This window comes from Artemia franciscana, chromosome 12 (assembly GCF_032884065.1).
Source record: "Artemia franciscana chromosome 12, ASM3288406v1, whole genome shotgun sequence".
In the NCBI taxonomy this organism is placed as follows: domain Eukaryota; kingdom Metazoa; phylum Arthropoda; class Branchiopoda; order Anostraca; family Artemiidae; genus Artemia; species Artemia franciscana.
In genome coordinates this window covers 28,655,429-28,673,978 of record NC_088874.1, presented here as the reverse complement: position 1 = coordinate 28,673,978, position 18,550 = coordinate 28,655,429, and the positions used below count along the sequence as shown (strand labels likewise).

At 33.3% G+C, this 18,550-nt stretch overlaps 1 protein-coding gene across 2 annotated transcripts in view; it reads left to right on the top strand.

Moving 5' to 3' along the window:
- The window catches only part of LOC136033954 (acid sphingomyelinase-like phosphodiesterase 3b), a 64,875-nt gene extending 46,635 nt beyond the window's left edge, over nt 1-18,240 (top strand). For both annotated transcript variants that reach the window (XM_065714979.1, XM_065714978.1), the window contains exons 4-8: nt 2,349-2,493; nt 6,117-6,257; nt 9,717-9,842; nt 12,132-12,315; nt 15,840-18,240. In XM_065714979.1, the coding sequence (XP_065571051.1) occupies nt 2,349-2,493; nt 6,117-6,257; nt 9,717-9,842; nt 12,132-12,315; nt 15,840-16,738 (1,495 nt within the window). In that variant the 3' untranslated portion in view covers nt 16,739-18,240. The remainder of the gene's footprint in view (nt 1-2,348; nt 2,494-6,116; nt 6,258-9,716; nt 9,843-12,131; nt 12,316-15,839) is intronic.
- The last annotated feature ends 310 nt before the right edge of the window (nt 18,241-18,550 follow it).

The window sequence follows — 18,550 nt, the reverse complement described above, 5'->3', positions numbered from 1 at the left end:
CGTGCAACTCATAAATCACATGTCGGAAAGGAAGAAGTTCTATTAACAAGCGTACAACAATTAACAAGTCGTGCAACACCTAACGTGCAACTCATAAATCACATGTCGGAAAGGAAGAAGTTCTATTAACAAGCGTGCAACAATTAACAAGTCGTGCAACACCTAACGTGCAACTCGTAAATCACATGTCAGAGAGGAAGAACTTCTATTAACAAGCGTGCAACAATTAACAAGAGGTGCAACACCTAACGTGCAACTCATAAATCACATGTCGGAAAGGAAGAAGTTCTATTAACAAGCGTACAACAATTAACAAGTCGTGCAACACCTAACGTGCAACTCATAAATCACATGTCGGAAAGGAAGAAGTTCTATTAACAAGCGTGCAACAATTAACAAGTCGTGCAACACCTAACGTGCAACTCATAAATCACATGTCGGAAAGGAAGAAGTTCTATTAACAAGCGTGCAACAATTAACAAGTCGTGCAACACCTAACGTGCAACTCATAAATCACATGTCGGAAAGGAAGAACTTCTATTAACAAGCGTGCAACAATTAACAAGTGGTGCAACACCTAACGTGCAACTCATAAATCACATGTCGGAAAGGAAGAAGTTCTATTAACAAGCGTGCAACAATTAACAAGTCGTGCAACACCTAACGTGCAACTCGTAAATCACATGTCAGAAAGGAAGAACTTCTATTAACAAGCGTGCAACAATTAACAAGTGGTGCAACACCTAACGTGCAACTCATAAATCACATGTCGGAAAGGAAGAAGTTCTATTAACAAGCGTGCAACAACTAACAAGTGGTGCAACACCTAACGTGCAACTCATAAATCACATGTCGGAAAGGAAGAAGCTCTATTAACAAGCGTGCAACAATTAACAAGTCGTGCAACACCTAACGTGCAACTCATAAATCACATGTCAGAAAGGAAGAACTTCTATTAACAAGCATGCAACAATTAACAAGTGGTGCAACACCTAACGTGCAACTCATAAATCACATGTCGGAAAGGAAGAACTTCTATTAACAAGCGTGCAACAATTAACAAGTGGTGCAACACCTAACGTGCAACTCATAAATCACATGTCGGAAAGGAAGAACTTCTATTAACAATCGTGCAACAATTAACAAGTCGTGCAACACCTAACATGCAACTCATAAATCACATGTCGGAAAGGAAGAAGTTCTATTAACAAGCGTGCAACAATTAACAAGTCGTGCAACACCTAACGTGCAACTCATAAATCGCATGTCGGAAAGGAAGAACTTCTATTAACAAGCGTGCAACAATTAACAAGTGGTGCAACACCTAACGTGCAACTCATAAATCACATGTCGGAAAGGAAGAAGTTCTATTAACAAGCGTGCAACAATTAACAAGTCGTGCAACACCTAACGTGCAACTCATAAATCACATGTCGGAAAGGAAGAACTTCTATTAACAAGCGTGCAACAATTAACAAGTCGTGCAACACCTAACGTGCAACTCGTAAATCACATGTCAGAAAGGAAGAACTTCTATTAACAAACATGCAACAATTTGCTTGATGATTTGATAAAACGTGCCTAGAAACTTGTGAAAATAAAGGATTTCGGGGACTAGGAAAGCGAGGGGGGCGAAGTCCCGCTCTTTGCCAGTGGCTTCCCTTGAGCTCCTGTGCTTGTAGATTTTTACCCCCTTTAATTTTGAAAAAAATGACTATTTGGTATTTTCATTAAGAATGCCTTTTTTGTATTTTCGTTGACAAATCTAAAAAAAATCGAGAAAAGGGCTCCTTCCCTAGATTTTAGTAGAAGTCATTTGTCCCCCCCCCTTCTAATTTTCATGAATTGACGTTACCGCTCACTGTGTTCCATGAGACTAGAAATTTTCCGCTTAGTCCTCAGTAAAATTCAAGGACACCCAAGAACACGTTGCAACATATGCTTTTATTGTCTCTTTATTATTTTTTTTTTTTATTTTTTTTTTTTGCATTATCTCAAAATGGAGGAACAGCTAACCTATAACAGATGATAATCTATCTTCTTCTTTTTCTTCTATATATAACTGCCTCTTGTGGTTTTATTTTTCTTAATTTTTTTCGAAAAAAAGGGTTTTATTAAAACAAAACAAATTAACAACAAACTCGAATTTTATTAACTTGTATGAATAAACATCACCTTCTATAAAACCTAACATATACACTCACTACAAACCATCCTTAGTCCCCCCCCCCAATTTTTTATATAAAATAGTGAAATGTATAATAAATATTCACGACCTAGCTGGATGTCGAAGGCACAAAACTACTCATCTACTCTATCTCCTATTTATGAATGTATTTCTATTTCAGGGACAATTCGCCTCATGTGAAAGATCCAATACCTGATTGGGACTATGTTTTCTCTTCGCTGAAGAAAGTAACTGACCTACTTAGGGATCAGTTTCCAAGGTCACAAATTATTCCTGTTTTGGGTAATCATGACGTTTACCCAGAGGTGAGCTAATTTTAACTATTTCTGCGCGGTTTTTATTCCATAAACAGCTATCGCAAGCCTTTTAATTAAATTGGTTGAATTGAAAATATGAACGATATTTTATTTACTTGATTGAAAACATGAAAGGAAATAATAAATGAAAAGAGAAAAATCAAATAGGTAAAAACGAGGATTTTGTCAGCCCGTAGCAAAATATGAAAATGAAAATCAAGCAAATATTTCGACAAGGACCTCCGCCAAGTCGTCCTCAGTGCTCAAAAAAATAAGAAAGAGGAAAAAGAAAAAAAAAGGAACAAAGAAGAAACAACAACAAAATCTAACCTTTTTAAGTGAACTGTAGGAGAGGAAAAAAGACACTGAATCAAACAACAAAAACCAACTTGAAATCAATGAAAGAGAAGTTACCAATTAGATTGAATAAGTATCATTTGCCTTGCAAAAGATTTCGCCCGTCTACAATTTTGGTTTTCATTAGATATGCGGACAAGTTGTTTTAAATTAGACTGGGCGAAAATATTCATAGTCTTTTAATATTAAGTTGTTATAAATTGGGCTTAAAGAAATATCTGCCGTGTCTCTATTTATAGCCAAGTTTCTATTTATATTTCTTTTTTGTCTCAATTGCCTATTTGATTTTTCTCTTTTCATTTATTATTGCCTTTCTTGTTTTCATACGTCATGCATAGCCAGTAGGGTCTCAGAACGTATTTACTTGAATTTTAGTTAATTTTTCCCCTGTGTTGAGCTTGATATTAATATAAGTATAAATTAGATTTACATTTTAAAACCTTTAAGCACAAAATCCTAATTTTATATAAAACCGGTTTCAGTAACTTTTATTTATGTTTATTAAACCTAATGATTTTTTTCCATATTCTTGTTTTATTCGTTTACTTTGTTGTCATTATTGTAACTTCTTACAAGTGTACATGAACTTATGGGGGCGGTTTGTTCTTATCTGTCTGATTTTATTCTTTAGTTATGAGATTTGTCTTATTTCTTTCTTTTGCTTTAAGTTATCTATTTAGTTATTGTTTTATTATTATTAAAATTGTCAGTAAAAGTGTATCATTCATACCTTATGAAAGCGTTGCAAAATTATAACTTTGTAACTATTGAAGTTTTTTCTCTCTTTAGACTCACGAATTTAAATATCTGAAGTTAAATTAAATTAAGTTTAATTATCTAAGTGATGTCCAAACATTTTTTTCGTAAGATTGGGAGGAGTGGAATCGTCAATACAAAATGAATTGTTGGATAAATAAAATATTCAGGGGAAAGTTTCTTCAGAAAATTATCGTAATCCCTTTTAAGTCTGTAAGAATTTTAAGCAGAATTTGTGGTACTGTCCTAAAAACTTCATAATTTCGAAATAATTAAAAAAAGAAAAATCTTGGAAAATCTTTAGTTTTCTGGGCGTGAATAGTCTGAAGAAACAAAATATTTTTTTTTTAATTTTATGTCTTAAAATATTGCTATAAAATATAAAACAAAACTATTTTTGATGGCCTTGGTATTTTAGGGTTTGTTAAATAATATGACTTACACGCAATAGAAGGAACTTTTTTTTCTATTCCTAACAAACCTTAGGAACAACCTAGCTAGAATATGTATTGAGATAGAAAATATTTTTTTCCTCAATTTATTAATGTATGCCCAGTCACTGGAACCCCTATAATCAACGATACATCCAGAATTATTTTTTTGGTAAGGGAGGAGAAAACAAAAAAAAAACTTTAAAACGCATCAAAACTTCAAAAAGCATGCAACCACAAAACTATCAAAAATGTGTTTTTTCAGCTTTTTCGTAAGTCACTACGAATCAGACAAAAATTTCTGCTCCCCCCTCCCCAGATACGGCCTTGGCTCCTCGTGTTTATGGAATTTATGCCTTTTTAGTTACGTAAAAACAAAAATTGCTATCCAATGATAAAAATCCTTTATAAATAGAACACAATTGCAAATAGGTTGTCTTTATTTTTAATTTCTGTACTGTGTCTTTTAAAACAAGTGTTGTTTATTTTCTAAAGGTTTTCACGAGACACTTTTTTGTTACCACTAATTTAATTTTAAGGAGTTAGGAACACAGGTATATCAGATTTCACTTAGCTGTTTAATTTATGTTTTGCTGTCCCTTTTATAATTTACAGGCATCGTGTACATATGTATTTGGTTCTGGGATCCCGTGTTGCGTCATTCCCCAACTTTGGCCTACCGGTTTGTTGGTTATCCACTGTGGATCGACTACTTGCAGTTCCGGCACCTGCAGGAATGAAACAAGTCTATTTTTATTATTAATTGTTCTCCTGGTGATGCTTGACTAAACTCGATGTGTCGATATTTTCTATCTAAGTAAGAAATGAAGGAATGAAAGAAGATGAATGAAAATACCACCTCAATTTCCTATTTGAATTTTTTTGTTTACGTTCCCAGTAGGGAAAGTTGAAAAAATACAAAATTAACTAAAATTAATAGATTGAAAATCATGCCTATAAAAGTTATATCTTGCCTTACTCTGCGTGAATTTGGGTTTTATTACCCTTAGTATCATAATTTCAAGGAAGTATGTAGCTTCTATGGGACTGTTTTTTATAAAACACGGGAGTTATTCTTTTTTTTTTACTATATTCCCAACATAAAAAATGAAAGTTGTTTTCACTTTATCATTGTTCATATGCTTGTTTTACTCTATTTGTTTTATTCTTTATTTTTGTTTATTTTTTTGGTTTATTCATATTACTTTTTTGTTTTTCGTTTTATGCCCATTAACGGAATTAATCTTTTATAGCATGCTTGGTTGAAATCAGAAACGTTTTTATTTATTAGTTTTTCAGTAGTTGAACCACAGCTACTGAAACTACAATTGGGGGGGGGTAGGAATTCTATAGTTCCCGTGAAACATGTAGAGAAAACTAACATGATATTTTGCCACACTCCTGACACTAGATTGCTATAGCATCTATTTTTAAAATTAGGGACTTTTTATGATTAAACCGTAGCTACTGAACCTGTCTATTGGAAGGAGGGGGTAACGGGGTCTGGAATTTTCTGTAAAATAAATCATTTCTCTCATGAAACATATGCTTATCTCAATTATCTGAAGATCTTTTCTAGAATTTAAAATCTCACGCTGTTCACACAAAATACAGATACTTGCGCCTTGGTGTATGATTATTGTCTATTTTATTTTTATTATTGAAGAAAATTAAAATCTGGTGGTGTTGCTTTTGTCCGATTTCATAATAATTAAATGAAAATTAATTGTAACTTAAGGTCTTTCGTAATTTTGGCACTTGTTCCTCTACAAAAGTTAGGTTATCTTTAATTTTATTCTCTTAGCTTATTTTTTTCTAGTTCTGTATTTTTTTTTTTTTAGCTTTGTTATGCCCCGAGGCAGTCCCGAGACAAAGTCTATTTTCACTAAGAGACAAGTGCTCAAAAAAACGGTGGACCTCACATCAGGGTTGTCAAGCCGATCCACACAATCCTCAAATTACTTTATTATTCAGATTTCTAATTTGCGGTTTTCCTTTGTTTACTCCCCAACAGGGATCCCCGAAATAGTCCGAGTTGGTCTAATTTGAGGCGACTCAGGGCTGTTTCCAACACCCTCTTCTCTGCAGGATTTCTACCCTGGAAAAACTGGTGGCATTTACGAAGCTTATCTCAAAGAAGGTGGCTGGGAAGATCTATTGTCGAACAGAGCAAAAGGATCCTTTGGTGCGTGTGGTTTCTACTCAACTATGCCCAACAAAGGGCTAAAGGTAAATACTTTAGATAATAATAAATGAAGTTTATTTAAAAATAAATGAAGAAGGTGACTGGTGCTATTCCATATTTAAGGGGGAGAGGGGGGCATTTGCCCGAGGTGAAATTTTAGGGGTGCAACATTTCAATTATATAATCTAACGGTTATAATCATTTTGCAATTTTTACAATTTTATTTTTATTAAAATGAAGTAGAGGGCGCTGTAGGCAGTAAGTATAAGCAAATTGAATCTGAAATTTTAATTTTTCCCATATCTTCATCATCATTCTTTGAAAAAAAAAGTAACAAGACGGAATTTAATTAATTTTATGTTTAAAAAGATATAGACGTGAGTCTTGATCAAATCAAATAACAAAAAGATCAAGTTTTTTCAACTGAAAGTAAGGAGCAACATTAAAGCTTAAAATGGACAAAAATTATTCCGTATATGAGCGAGGTAGCTGCCTCCTCAGTACCTTGTTCATCACGCTAAAGCTACTTTAGTACTTTTAAAAAGCTTTTTATTCTAACTAATTAAATGGCTTCTCTGTTTCAAGAGTCGTTCTGAAAGAATCGGAACAAAAAGTCAAACTATAGTTTGGTTATCAAATGTTTCAAATCAGCGGGTTGCTCAAAAGCAAAAATAATTGAATTTCTTTTATTTTTAGAATGAAGATACAAAAAAAATCTTAAAATGTACAGGCTCAATTGCGAGCCCCTTCCCCTTTCCAATTGGCGTGTCTATACAAATGGGGACAGCGTCTGAAGTTTTGTTTCTATAATCTTCCGTTTGGGTAAACGAAACAACGAATACTTTGTAGTAGGCAAAATATGTTTTGCCGTTATGATTTCATATTTTGATTATTTTGGGTTAGGGGGGGGTGGCTAACGTCAACGATATATGTTCCGTGTTTTCGGCCATCTGTTCTATTAATTTATTCTTTCCAAGCAAAGAGGTTTTTGAAATAAACCCATCGACACCCTTTGTATGTAGTATCATTTTTTTTTATCTTTTTTTATTATTTTTTATCATTTTTTTTTATTCATATTTTTATCATATCATATTTTTTTATAATTTTTTTATCATATTTTTATCATATTTTTTTTTATCTTCTCGTGCACCCAAATTAGCAAACAGCTTCCCCAATTTTGAATAGCTTCAAATTTCTTGGGTACCAAAAGAGGAAGCTGCTGTCCCAATTTTAGATCCAAAGAGGCCCGACCCAGATACCGAAGCACCGATTTTAGTTTTATCGCACTGTTTCCATTGTTCTTTTCAAATAATCTGTAAAGCCTTGGCAGTTTTCTCTGCAAAATCGGTAGATGGCTTTCTACCGAAAATAATTTCGAAATATTTATCTTTTTTGCCGGGAGATGGTCTGAGAATTTGACAGGTTTTCCCGGAAAATTAGCAGACACGGGAATACTGCAGCCACCCCAGGTAAGTTTGTCGTTTGGGATTCCATTTAGTCCATGCCAACACTGTCTAGGCTTCAGTTTATTTTTATGACTACCTACACTCCTAGACTGGGCTCCCTGCGGAAACTGTCTTCTTCGCCCCTTGTTTGTCTGCCCGAGCTGATCTTTTAGCAGAAACGCTCAGTTTCTGCTTAAAGCGTTGAGTAGAAACGAAAGTTTGTGCAAAAAGAGTCAGTTTCTGCTCAGTATCATTCTTGTCATGCCTTTTTCTGAAGGAAATACTAAGAGCAAAATTCGTGCTGTATTGTATGCAGAAAATCTGTTCTATGCGAATTTTCTGTGTCGTTTCTCTTTTAATTCCACGTTTTTTCACAAAATTTTTGTTTTATTTTGTAATTTTTCCGTATGTGCTTGTATTTGAAATAATTAAGTACTGAAATATGCTATAAAAAAATAAAGCTAGTAATATCATTAAAATTGATTTCAGTTAAAAGTCAAACCTACGCTCATAGAGAAAATGCAAGATCCAGAAGAGTATAATAGGAGTAAAACTGATTAGTAATTGATTTACCAGTCCATAAATATAAGTAAATGGGTATGCAATTCTATATTAGCCGCACCTTTTTTTGCAATTAATAGCTCTGACGATTTTGAAGACTAGAGCTAGGCTTAAACTCCAGGAAGTCTCCAATAAAATTAAGTCCAACCAATTATGGATTGAAGTCGTACCATGATTTTAAAAACGTTTATAAAGTGAAATGTATATTGTTTTAATAAACCAAAGAGACTAAATTTTTATTTAAACAACAATCAAAGCAAATGTACAGAACAAGTTTTAAAAAAATCTTGATTAAAAAGGAATAATTTAGATACCATTCGTAAGAAGTTCTCCCATATGCGTCAGTTTACAAAAGTGAAGAGAGTGGGACAAAATGTTTTTCAAAATTTAGTAGAGGGATGTTTTTTTTTTTAAATAAAAATTGCGAAATAAAAGTGCTTTTCGATAAAAATGCTTAAAAAATATTTTGAAAATATGTGAGGGGAATAGCTTCCCCTCAACTGACACGTCTGTCCCCTTCCAAAAGAAAAAGAAAAATATATATATATATATATATATATATATATATATATATATATATATATATATATATATATATATAGACCATTGTACCAATCTAAATAAAAGGGTATATTTAAAGCCATGTGACATCGTGACAAGGTAATTGTCACATGGTACTTGGCTATCTTGAATTTTTTACAAAGTTACCAAAACAGCAATGAATAGATTTTTTTCGAGTTTTGTTTAAAAACCCTCCTATTACATCGCACTTTACTATTGTAATGTAGTACCATGTATAAGTTACTAAATGTATTGTATCATAGTTAAGGGTCGTTTTTCGGCTTTCTGAAGTACCTTAATGTTTTTTTGGAGGGGGATTGGGAGTGCCAATGGGAGGGGGGGGGTCAAACTTTTTGAAAAAGTAAAGATAAGTGAATCACGGAGATCTTGATCAGAGCGAGGGCGGTCTACGTATGATACTACGTTCAGGTTGTCATGTTTTATCTTGTTGCTCTAAACACTAACCTACGTTTTATACTAATTCCGTGTACCACGTTTTTTCTCAGGTCTGTACCTTAGTAAGGAAGGAGATTTTGCGGGGGGGGGGATTCTAGGCTTAGCGGAATTATTTCATTCAATTTTGTCTGCTACATTTATTTTCTTGCTCTGAACACCAATCTTTGTATATACACAGGCAGCTCTTTTGGGGGGAAGGAGCCTTTTCATTGTGGCTGGAGGGGACAGAGCAGGTACCTCCCTTAGGGGGGAGGGGTATTTTTTAATAGTGGTTGGGAAGGGGGCAGAACAGGCAAGACGCATATTCGCATTCTGTATCTCTTCAATACTTCATGCAGCGTTTTTCCTATGTTTTTCATGTATTTTGTTTGGAGCCAATTTGATTTTATATTTCTCCGATTTGCGTTTTGCATACACATTACATTGTTGCTATTTCATTTAATTTTATTTTGTAAGATTTACTTGTGTCTTTACTTTTAGGTTCTTGTTCTAAATACCAATCTCTACAATGTACCTGACAATTTAACCAGTAACATTGAAGACCCATGCGGTCAGTTTACTTGGATGGAACGAGAACTGAAGAAAGCTGAACGTGCAGGCACAAAGGTAAATTAACGATATGTGGTAATGTTTTGTGTCGTAAACACGTTCTAGAATTATTGGTTATTTGTTATTGCCTTTATCATAAAATAGTGGATAAGAAATTTAGCCTCCGAAAACGCTTTTGTACATGAAGGGATTAATATTGTTATTGCCACAATAATATTGTTGTCATTTTTACATCTATAGTAATAGAAATTGCCTATAATTTTGTTTGCCGTTCCCTTAAAACGAACATAATAATGAATAATTGATTATTATTGCGTCCTGGAACACACCCATAGTTCCTAAAAACAAAATGGTGAACGCTTTGGCAATACCCCATATTTGTGGATTTTACAGATGGCCTGATTTTTCGATCTATTTATAGAAGAAATATTAATTCAGATGGATTAACAGCTTAAAATATTAATTGCTGAAGTGTGGGTATACTCTTTATCGGACATAAATAGGACTAAGGTACCTAGGGTGGTTAAACTGAATTTAGAATTTCGCATTCAGGCCCCCCTTCTGTCTTGACGATTCTCCTCCCCTTGTGATAATAGAGTCCGTCAAACATTTTTTTTTTTTTTTTTTTTTTTTTTTTTTTTTTTTTTTTTTTTTTTTTTTTTTTTTTTTTTTTTTTTTTTTTTTTTTTTTTTTTTAGATGCAGGGTTTCTTTCAGCACCATGTGCTAGAGAGACATGAAAACTAAAAAAGTTTAGTTTAAAAAACTAAAAGTTTTTTAAACTAAAAAAGATAGTGTATTTAAACACGGAGGTATTTTACACCAGTTTTCGATACAATATTTGTTCCTTATCAATGCTGCTTTTGAGCCTTTTTTTACGCTGACTTTTGTGAAAATGCTGGTTTTGGGAAATATTTAGGGATTTATAAAGGTTTCAGCTAATTCACTCCGACTTGAATTGATTTACTGGTTTTAAAGATCTTGAGTATTTCGCCTTTAAAAAAAGCCAAATAAAAAACTAGACTGATCAGATAAAAAAAAATAGACTGATCAGATAGTATATAAAAGAGAATTACATAAAATTATAGAATTACTCTGGAATTATTTGCAGTTATTTTACCATCATTATGAACTCCTTAGAACTTTAACAAAACGGCTGTAATAGCATTTCTTGCATGAGTTTGTTTGTTTTAACTTTAACATTTGTTTGTTTTAACTTTTCCATTTATATGTTATTTCTTTTCTATCTGTATTTCTTTTATTTTTTCAAATTGTTTATCTCTTTTGGACAGTTTTGGGAAGTTGTGTAAATTATAGGAAAAAATTGTGTTTTTAATCGAATCTGAGCCATTAAGATATCAGGTCAAAGTTTTGTGACTTAGGAGATATGATAAGATATTTATTTCAAAAAATTTCTATCACGAGCCCTGGAGGCCCGAATTCGCATTTCAGTCATAAAAAAAAAAATTATAAGTAAGCAAACAGCTAAAAAACTGACAAAACAATGCCAAAAACAGTGCCAAATGGCATAACCATTACATTAGTCAAAAATATTAAACGGCAAAATGTCAGAAAGCTAAAAAGGTAAAAACTAAAAAGGAGTGAGAAAAATATACATTAAAAAGGTTTAAAAGAGAACATATAAAAAGGGGGAGGGAATAAAAGAATCAAACGAACCTAAAACTTGGGTATCACCAGTACCGAAAAAAAAGAAGTGGAAAACTAGTGGTTTATTTCATCAGTAATGAATGGAACAAAGGTTTTTTCATACCTGGAGGTAAAGCAACGAATGGGGGACAAGATAGGAACGGGTTTAGAAACAGTACTTGGCAGATGGTGTCCGGGTGGGGGTGGAGTGTCTTTTGGGGAATATGTTTTCCGTGCGAAGGTTTTTTATTGCATTTTTTGCAAAACCGAGGCACAACGTTCCTCTCCGGTGGTCAAGAGTTTTCCAGCTTGGCCTTTTTTTAAAAAGGCCACTTTGACTTGAGTCCAATTCTAACTCTTATAGGCCTAGATCAAGTTACAATTTATCACAGAGCTCTGACAATCTGTCACAAAAATTCCTTATACAGCAACTTATAAACCCTCAATTGGAATAGACAAAGATTGGCTTAATAGGGACCTTAGAGGACCTTACAGGAATATAGGATCTAAAGCATACTAGAAATCTGAAGTATCTTTTTCAGCCTAGTTCTAACATATTCTAAAGGTTAAACTGGGTATATGAGTATAAAAATTTGTTCTCGTTTCCTCTCCTTTTTTGGAAAAATATTTATTCTAGGTTTTAGTTGCGACTTCATATTTATTCCAGCGGCTTTATATTTACTACTTTTTATTTATTCCAGGTTCTAGTAGCGGCTCATATTCCTCCTGGCTACTTCGAGCGTTTTGTTGTTTCCCCGTTCTACAACGAGATTCATAACAAGAAGTACATCAATCTTCTTAATGATTATGGTGATGTCATACTTGCCCATGTCTACGGGCATACACACACAGACTCTTTCAGGCTATTTAGAACTGATGAAAATGGTAAAATATTATATTTCTTTTCCTTGATGTCTTTATATATTTTTCGGACGGAGTTGCCAATCATCTTGACCCTTGAACCTATATTTGGGATTTTTCTCGGGTTTTCTTAAGCATACACGTTTCAGCAAGACTATCTTATGGGTTTAACCTATTTTAAGCAAGAAGAATAATAAGACACATTTTTCATTTTGTTTTTACATTTTTCATTTCTACTTAAAAATATGCTGGCATACAATGTTCCAAATTTTAGTTCATACAAGTAAACGGATTTTCCATAAATTATTTTTATCATCGACGCTAATGTTATATGTAGTGACATTTTGTGCTTCATTGGCTTGTTTGCGTATTTCTAAGCTATCCTAATTTTCGACTAAGAAAAAAGAAATCGAAATTTAAACTACAAAAATAACAACTTAAACCTTGATAATTCCATTTATTTTCTTATAGCTTTATAGCTTTAGGCTTGCTTAAATTTAGCGACGCTGAAGACTTGAATCCAGGCGGCTATAATGTGAAAAAAACTAACAATCTTTCAGCAATCCTGAAGTTTTATGTCGATCCGTCTCCAGCTATTTCTGGTCTTTTTAATAAGAGAATGTATTTCTTTTGTATTAATGAACATTGATCTATTGAGCAAAATTATGGTCAATATTCTTTTAAATTTAATAAGCTGGATACTCCTTTAATATATAGGCCCAATTACAAGCTCTAGTAACAGGCGAATTTTGTAAGTTTCACTTGTTTCCTGTGGGGTTTAAAACTTTATTAGTATTTAAAGTAGTGGCATTTTTTTTGTAACGCTTGAAATAATCATGTATAAACAAAAGGTGAATTGCCTCTAAACTCAAGTCATACTTAGTCACAGGATCGTATCCAGGAGGGCGGGGTTTACCCAGTCTGAAACCCCCACCCTCCCCCCCCCCCGAAATTTTTCTCTGACCCATAGAAAGTAAAAAAGTACATGTAAGCAAATTTTGTTGTGTTCTGTAATGTTATTTTTAACCTCCACCCCCCCCCTTGAACAAAAATTCTGGATACAGTCCTACTTACTGCATATAGGTAGATTATACCTTTTTGGAATCAGAATGGCCCTGTGTTAGAAAATCTTAACTGACCTCCCAAATTGCATGCAGACTGCAGTAGGAAAACCCAACCATTTTAAAATGAAAAAAGGCCTTAGAGTTGGAAATCTACCCTTCAGGAGTTTTTTTCATTTTAAGTGAATTTCATTTAAAATGAAAAGGTGCTCAAACATCAGTAATTACCCTAAAGGTTTCAGTACCCCTGAGAAGTACAGGCTATTGCCTCGGGGTCCCATATGTTTTTTTTGGGAGGCATTAGAATTTTTAGAGAAAGTTGATAAAACTTTGAATAATATGTTTTTTTCCACTTTTACGTTTTGTGCGTATTCAAGCATTAAGCTAGTTATTTAGCTTATTAAAGCTGGGTTAAGGTGATAACTGCTACGGAAATTGCATTGTAATTGTTCTGAAATCTTAGTAGTAAGTGCTTCAAAATCTGTTCCACGGGGATATGATGACTGACACCCGATTTCCAAAATGTAATATTCTATTGGTAACCGGCGTATATCCCCCCCTCTTTGAAAGTAAGCCCCCTACCTAAGTAAAGAACAATGTTGGCACAATGTATTATTCATTTTATTTCTATCATAGTTAGCTCTATCATAGCTAGAAATATCACTTATATTTTAAAGGAGCTAATTTGATTGGAAATTCAAAGTTTTAGTACCATTTCAAAGAGTCAAAAGTGTTTCGGTTGGAATCAGCCCTCTCGCTCATAATTTTCCAAACAAGTTTTACACTTGGAAGATAACTCTTTTGAAGACCGAGAGATTCCTCTAAATTCGGTTTACAAGACCGATATTATTTTTTAAGAAAAACTAACGAGTTCGTAAATTTGACAATGCTTTCGTCCATAAAATTTCAAATTAAGAATTTGTTGATTGCCAAAGCTAACTATGCTATCAAAAAAGAAAAACTTTGTTGATTTTTTTGTGGCCATATTTTTTTCTTAATTTGATTGTTTTTCACCCATATTTTTCCCCTCATTTTATTTTTTTTTAATTTGGCGGCCACTACTGCCAAAAATTGCAGAAGTTAATATGGAAATATTCAACAAAATGGATTCTTGTTTTTTTTTTTTTTAAGCTTTTAACATACTTATGATGTATAAATTCCTTTTATCCCTTCCCGTAGGACTTCTCAACGAAACTAAAAAAAAAAAGCTCAAATAAAATTCTCAAATTTGAAAACCGAATTTTCCATCGGGGGGCGGGGGTTTACGCCTAGAACCATTTATTACATATAATGGATCACATATGCAAGGCCATATCCAGGGAGAGGATAAGGGGGTTTGACCCCCCCCTCCACACAAAATATTTTTCCGACTCGAAGAAACATAATAAAATGTATATAAATAATTGTTAGTTTGTTGTACCCCCCTTCGAAAAAATCTTGGATATTGCTCTGTATATATCTATATAATCCATCAAAAACAAAAGATATTATATCAGTACAATAGAGTATGTCAAAAAATAATATTCAATACATGGAATATAATGTATGACTTAGATTAATGACGCCCCTGCTCCAATAATATACTTAGATCGAATATGTGTGGAAAATTTGAAAAGTATACGTATCAAGATATTTTGAATAAATTTTAAACATCAGTTTAACGTCAATGGGCTTTTAATTACTTGTCAACTTTAAGGGGAGTAGAAAAAAAAATTAAAAATAAAAGTAGAAAAAAAATAAAAAAAGTAGAAAAAAAATTGTACAGGAGTGATACAAGATCAAAGTTCAGCAGAAATTGCAATATGAGGCCGTTTACGCTTTAAACTTGTAAGTGTTGTAGAAACGTGTGTGTTGTAGTAATTTTAAAAACATGCTTAGACATAAGTTCATTTTGGTTTCATCTTTTTCCATATTAAAAATATCTTTTTTTCATCTGATATTTTTATTCAAAACCTGGTTAATGCTATACCACTTTCTATCTCGTATTTATATACTATACTGTAGCTTGAGCGTATAAAGCAGTTACAATTGATATTTTGGAAATTGGTTATATAGATCATTGATGTGAGAAATTAACTTATGTAATTTTTATAACGTTTGGGCACTCATAAGCCTGAGCTATGCATATGACATCGTTATACAAAGTTAAAGGGCTCTTCTTAAATTCGAGACAATAAAATTGAGTAGACAATGAAATAAAGTAAAATAAAATGAACTTAATTAAAATAATATAATAAAAAAGTCTGAAAAAAGTTAAGATATTCCTCATCACAGGGCTCCAAGATAGAGCAACTATATTAGTTCAAATAGAAAATGAATAATTTTTTCTTGTTTGTTTCTTGTTATTATAAATATTATTTTCCCTTGTGCCGGGTTGGTTCTAACCTAGGAGCCCCCGATTGGTAGGTACGATTACTTCCACTACACCAGCACAAGGGTTTTATTTCTTGTTTTTATTATTTCAAAGCCAGTTTAAATTCTTTTTAGATGAAGTGAAGAGCATCGCTTTCATAGCCCCTTCCGTCACACCTTGGCTTCATTCTGGTGGCGTCAATCCAAGTATACGCCTGTATGGCTATGAGCCTTATGAGTCACATATCACTGATTTCTGGCAATATTTTTTAAATTTAACTGAAATTAATGAACATTTAAATACTCAAGTTAGCACGCAAAAAATTATCCCTGAAACAGATGAAAATCTTCTGGCTGAAAAAAGCCGAATGTATAGATCATGGGCGAGTAGACCAATTCAGGAAATTGAACCATATTTAGATAGCTCTAATGAGCTGGAAGTTTTGGACTACCGTAATAAAGAAAAAAAAGCGGGAGATTTGAAAGCACATAAACGGTCAAGAAGATCTGAAGGTCCTGGATGGAAATTACTTTACCGTGCAACAGACTTTTACAATGTTCCAAGCCTTAAGAATGAATATATGCATTCAGTGTACAAACGCCTGAAAACTGACGAAGATTTTTTTGGACAGTTTTATGGTTACAACACTGGTGGGTATGTATTTGAGACATGTGATAGCAAGTGCAAACGTGAGCATATTTGTGCTATGGGTCATTTACATAACAGGGATATGGAAGCATGTCTTAATCAGTCTATATCAACTGAAGTCAGTAATTACAATATTGGAAAATCTCTCCCTTCAAATGCTACTGAAGTTGTGTCGGAAAACCAGGGTAGTGACATTGTAAAACTGTTGACTGTTGAACAATCTACAAATAAAAACACTCATGTGATCACAGTTGTGTGCTCAATTGTTTTTGTATTTTGTGCTGCGTTAATTGCTCTATTTATGATACACCCTAGAAATAAATATAGGGTATTGCGTAGTAACTGGAGACACAGTTATGAGCCAATTGAAGGTAATGTTTTATGACATAAATTTTAGAATAAGAAAGTTTAAGTTTTATGATTGTATTATTCTGGCTGTGTACTTTTGACAGCAAAATTAGCATCCTTAATATTTGCGTACACACCCCCTGAGTGCCGGGGATACCAATTGGAGGTGAGGGAGAGGGCCTATCCCCTCCCTAGATTCTGGTGCCCCCTCTCAGAATTTAAGAAATACCTTTTTTCAATTTGAAAGAAAAAAATTAGAAAAACTGTATCCCCCTTATTTTTTTTTTACAGCGGTATTGACAAAAAAACCTGCTTAATCTCAGAAAGAAGGGCTGTACCCCATAACTAAAAAGAAAGTGATTTACTTGAAGCATTCTGAATTACTGCAGAAGATGGGGCATATCCATTTCTTTAGATACCAAAAGGGTGTTGTTCGTTTATTGGGGGTATGAAAAATTGATTAGAAATGAATTCATTAAAAATTATTTTGGATGAAGATAAAGGTCGAAGTCCATTAATCATATTTCTGGTTAACTTGTAATACTTAGTAGGAACTCGTTAAAAATTATTTTGGATGAAGAGAAGAAATATTTGGGGGTATAAAGTGGGAAGTGTGTTAAAAACCTTTCTGATTAAGTTGGTAATCCTTAAGTGGGCTGGTAAAGAGTAAAACGGGCAGAGTAAACAGCAAAACCAGTATGTGCCTTTCCTTGAAAGTAAAATTTATAACCAAAAAGCTGTACGGTATCATCAGCAATTTGGAAGCATGTTTTTGCATTCAGAAGTGCACTTTGTGATTCAGTATAAAAGTAAGATATGTAGGTTGCAACACAGTATAGCGAAGAATAAAAGTTTGTGTTTCTTAGTAATTTATGTGGAGGAGCTCCTGTTTAAAAAATAAATTATTCTCGTCGTAGTAAACTTGAAGCACGTCACTGTAATTTTTCCTCATTCGTAAAAAAAGCAATAAATGCATATAAGTTTTTTTTATGCGTTTTGTTTAGTTTCCTTTGTTCCCCCTCCCCCTCCTGGCAAAAAAGCATGAATCCAGCCTTGTTGGTGAGTATGGCCATATTTAAAACGGTGGTCCTTGTGGTGAGACAATTTTCGTCCAAAACTTAAGTATTTTTTTTTTTTTTTAATTTGACGAAAGTTTAAGAGCTATGTACATAAATTTGCTTTAAATAACATATAACTAATATATACCCGAATACCCGTAATACCCGAAATACTTTTAATAAGCCTTTAGTACTCATAAGTCGGAAAGGATTGCCGATTGATTGAATGCGCGGAACACTGATCACACGAATTTCAGTTCAAGCGAGTAAATTCAAAAATTAAAATTGATCCAGGACTTTCCTGAGCGCAATCATTTTTTGGAGGGAGGGGCTTTGATATCTTAAAAAATCACTCATTTATTTTTTGCGTGCCTGCTTGCTGAGAATATGGTCGTTTATAACTTATTTTTACTCTGTGGTAGTTCTATGTAGATTTTTTCATAACCGGTTTTAATATAGCAAATAAAGCATATGAAACCGACTATTTATAGATGTTTTGTCAGTTATTAAGAACAATGTTGCCAAACGTCGTGTCTCATGAATACGATTTAGTGACTTATGGCTCATTTTTACTGCTACTATATGTTCCTCTAGTAGTATGATTTTTATACCTATTTTCACCTTAAAGTTTTGTGGCTCGGATCATTTATCTGTTCTTTTTTCCTTTCAATTTTTATGGCACTTGGTATTAACCAAGTGACATATAGCAATCGCAAATTCTGTCGGTCCCGGTTTTGCTACTTTAGGCACTTCTAGGTAAGCTAGGACGATGAAATTTGGCAGGCGTATCA